At 40.4% G+C, this 4116-nt stretch overlaps 1 protein-coding gene across 2 annotated transcripts; it reads left to right on the plus strand.

Moving 5' to 3' along the window:
- Positions 1-1654: 1654 nt before the first annotated feature.
- On the plus strand, positions 1655-2584 carry LOC138167308 (large ribosomal subunit protein eL8-like). Of its 2 annotated transcripts, XM_069096008.1 has the most exons (2): positions 1655-1987; positions 2066-2584. In XM_069096008.1, exons 1-2 carry the CDS (start codon positions 1715-1717, stop codon positions 2513-2515), a joined length of 723 nt encoding a protein of 240 aa, XP_068952109.1. In that variant the 5' UTR covers positions 1655-1714; the 3' UTR covers positions 2516-2584. The 2 variants fall into 2 exon arrangements, with proteins under 2 accessions (XP_068952109.1, XP_068952107.1); XM_069096006.1 differs by having other exon boundaries at positions 1655-2584.
- Positions 2585-4116: the final 1532 nt, after the last annotated feature.

Below are 4116 nucleotides of genomic sequence, written 5' to 3' on the forward strand. Positions count from 1 at the left end.
AGCCCTCATCCTTAAGCCTGGTGGGCTCTGAATTGAAGAATTCATCTATGAGGCGTTTTATTTAGAACTATGAAGTTTTTTAGAATTCTTTAAAAGAACATATGATTGAATCAAGTCTTTGCCAATATAATTATCTAGATAAATTAATGGAGGGGAAAAACCAGCCTCTATGCACTGTAGTGATGCCTCAAAAAATGAAAACATAAGGCATTTTCATAACCAGCACATCTATTTGTATATATATATATATATGCCTGCAACAGTGGAAGAATTATTGACCTCAGGAGAGACTGATCTTTTCCACGATCCACAGGATCTCCATTCCTTGACTTCTCCATCTCCATCACCTTCACCAATCACTTCCTGCACTTCCTTATCAGTGAGGTGTTCCCCTAGCTCTCTAGTCACGTTTTAAGTTGTTGAAGCTCCGGTATCTTCATCATCCAAGAGACTGAAAGGCCTCATAAGCTCTTCTTTGGTGTCTTTTCAGCCATTTTTTGGGTTACTACAGCCAAGAAGTCATCGAAGTTGACTTTTCCCGTCCCCTCCTCTTCAATGTCAGCTATCATTTTATCGATCTCTTCTTTCTGGGGTTCGAAGCCCAGAGCTCTCAGGGCCACCTTGAGTTCTTTAGCATCTATTGTCCCAGTTTCATCTGTATCAAAGAGATCGAATACTTCTCGAATGTCTTGTTTCTGGTCCTCTGTGAGTACAGGTTTGGATCCCATCTTCTTTGCTGTGGGGGCGGAGTTCAGATTTGGCTTCTGGATGGTACCGGCCAAACCTCCACTCCGGCAGGCTAGCGCGCAGACACTGAGTCTCAAAGCTCCTGGAGCTTCAACTAAACCACTGTTGCCCTGCCCCTCTGTTGCCTTGGTTCCGCTCAGGCTCCGCTCCCTCCTGTACATCTCATACAGAACCCCGCTCCCATCAAACCCCGCCCCTTTCCCCCCCTTTGTGGCTCCTCCTACCTCCCCTGGAGCTCAAGAGCAGGCATACACAATATATTAACAAAACACATCTGTGTAGCATGAATTGGAGATAAGAAAATGGACAGGGAGTAAGACCCATATGGAGGTTATTGTAGTAAACCAGATGTGAAATGATAAAGACACTAGGACAGTGACAGTGATATTTCAAAAGAAAGATTGGATGGAAAAGCCATAGTGAAGAATAATTGGTAAAGTTCTGTGTCCAGGTGAGTATAAGAATAGAGTCATAGGAACAAATTTTGAATACACAAAGCTGGAGAATGGTGGAAGGGTGACTAGTCATTTTTGTTGGTAGGTGGAACTCATGAGTGTGTTTTTAGATACATTGAGATAATGGTGGCACATTCAAGGGAATGCATTACAGTGGGTAAAAGAGACGAGAACTTAGACACAAAAAAAATCTACAGATGAAGATTTAGGAATCTTTTGAACAGTGAATAGGGTTAAAGTCAGAGAGTATCTACAGAGGACAGAGGGCCAACAACTGAAATCCTTCCAAAATGCCCACATTTAGGGAGTGAAAGGAAAAAGAGGCTTTGAACATGAGATTTAGGGTACCATAGCTTTTGTTGTGTTCTGGATTTGACAGCACTTCAAAAAAGAGGGAATGGTCAGCAATATTCCACACTGTTGAGAGGTCAAGAGAGATAAAGATCAGAGCTGAGAAATACTACATATTACCCACAAGTCTGTTCTCTTCCTTTCTCATTCAGCTGGCCAAGATGTCAAAAGGGAAGAAGGCCAAGGGGAAGAAGGTGGCTCTGGCCCCTGCTGTAGTAAAGAAGCAGGAGGCCAAGAAAGCGGTCACTCCTTTGTTTGAGAAGCGTCCCAAGAACTTTGGCATTGGTCAAGACATCCAGCCCAAAAGGGACCTTACTCTATTTGTCAAATGGCCTCGGTACATTAGACTGCAGCATCAAAGGTCTATCCTTTATAAGCGTTTGAAGTTTCCGCCAACAATTAACCAGTTCACCCAAGCTTTGGATCGTCAGACAGTAACTCAACTGCTTAAACTGGCTCACAAGTATAGACCAGAGACAAAGCAAGACAAGAAGCAAAGGCTGCTGGCCCAGGCTGAACAAAAGGCTGCAGGCAAAGGAGATGTCCCCACTAAGAGACCACCTGTTCTCAGAGCAGGCGTTAACACTGTTACTACCCTGGTAGAAAACAAGAAAGCCCAGTTGGTAGTGATTGCACATGACGTGGACCCCATTGAGCTAGTGGTCTTCCTACCTGCCTTGTGCCGGAAAATGGGGGATCCTTACTGTATTATCAAAGGTAAAGCAAGACTCGGATGCTTAGTTCACAGAAAGACCTGCACTAGCATTGCCTACACACAGGTTAACCCTGAAGATAAAGGAGCTCTGGCTAAGCTGGTGGAAGCCATCAAAACCAATTATAACAACAGATATGATGAGATCCATTGTCATTGGGGTGGCAATGTTCTGGATCCAAAATCAGTGGCTCGTATTGCCAAGCTGGAAAAGGCAAAAGCTAAGGTACTTGCAACCAAATTGGGTTAAATGTGTATTTGATTTTTCCCTATGTAAAAATAAAAATTTAAACAACAAAAAAGAGAGATAAAGATCAAGAAAATCCATTGGATTTGTCAGTTCAGGAAGGGAAGGACCTTCAAGAATACAACTTCAATTTATTGTTTTATATTGAATCCTCTCCTATGTTCTGTTGTGTACATGGAAATGTTCTTTTTTTCCTTTTCTCATTTTGTATTTAAGTTGAATTGAATAAAACAATAATCTAATTAAATAAAATTGAATAAATATCTGTTGAACAAATTGGATATTTGAATAAAATTGAATAAAAATGGAATAAATTGACCAAAAATACTTAAAAAAAAGAATACAACTTCAGTTAAATGATGAGACTTAAGTCAGATTGCTGGCAGAAGAGTGTTAAGGGGTAAATAGTATGGTAAATAGTAAATAGTTGAGGAAAATTTGGCTATGGAAGAAGAAGAATAGGCTAGCTAGAGGGAGTAGCTGGGTCATGTGAAAGTTATTGTCTTTCTCCCAAGATAAGATAGTGCTTTTGAAGACAGAGGGAAGAAACCAGTTAAAAGACAAGTAGGAAGATATTGAAGAGAAAATGTCATTAATTAAGGAAGCAAAAACTTAGAGAGATTTCAGATGGAAGGGCTGATTTTGGAGTAGAGAAATGCTTTTTCCTTTTAGCAAGGAAGAAGGAAGGGAGAATGGCTGTAGGAACAGGGATGTTTTCATTCTTAATCCATTTGGCCCAAAGTTACCTACTGTGGTCCATCTAACCAAATTTTTCTGTAAAACCTCAGCAAACTCAGTCAGAAAACTTTGAAAAATACCTGGAGACAAAATACACCACACAGAGCAATATAAACTAAAGGTTGGAATGCCACATTTCTGTTGGGATCCCAACCTCCTCTCCTGAGGTCCATAATGATATGAAGCTCTCTATGCTATATGACTTTCCTGGTTATTTGGTAGACAAAATGTCACTTTGAACAGCACTGGGTAACAAGGTGCTTATGTATGCTAAAATCTGAGGATTGAATGAGGTAATGTGTATGAAAAGTACTTTTAAACTGTAAAATATTATACAAATATTATTATTACCTGAAAGGAAAGGGCAAAGGGGAACAAAAATAAGAATAGACTAGAATATTAAGGACCCCAAATAAAAGTTTTGGATTTAGCAGGGAGTAGCAGGGGGAGAGAGAGAGACAGAAAGAGAAAGAGACAGAGAGACATGGGGATAGAGGCAGACAGAATAAGGAGTAATAGAGAAAGGGGAGTTAGATGGCACAGCAGATAGAGCTCTAACCCTGGAGTCAGAAAGACCTGAGTTAAAAATCTATCCTTAGACACTTAGCAAGTTGTGTGGCCTTGGGTAAGTCACTTAACCTCCATCTGCTTCAGTTTCCTTACCTGTAAAAGGGGAGTAATAATAGCACCTGCCTCTCAGGGTTGTTTTGAGGATAGAATAAGAATATCTGTAAAGTGTTTTATAAAACATAAATGCCAGCTGTTATTAAAAAGTAACCTGGATATAAATTGAAAGGGGAGAAAGAATTCCCCCATTCATTAGAATGGAGAAATAATCAACTTTGAGCGCCCAGATGTGCAGTGCA

Source organism: Petaurus breviceps, unplaced genomic scaffold, assembly GCF_028583685.1.
Source record: "Petaurus breviceps papuanus isolate PSGF00001 unplaced genomic scaffold, PetGlider_PUasm1.0 229, whole genome shotgun sequence".
NCBI lineage: Eukaryota > Metazoa > Chordata > Mammalia > Diprotodontia > Petauridae > Petaurus > Petaurus breviceps.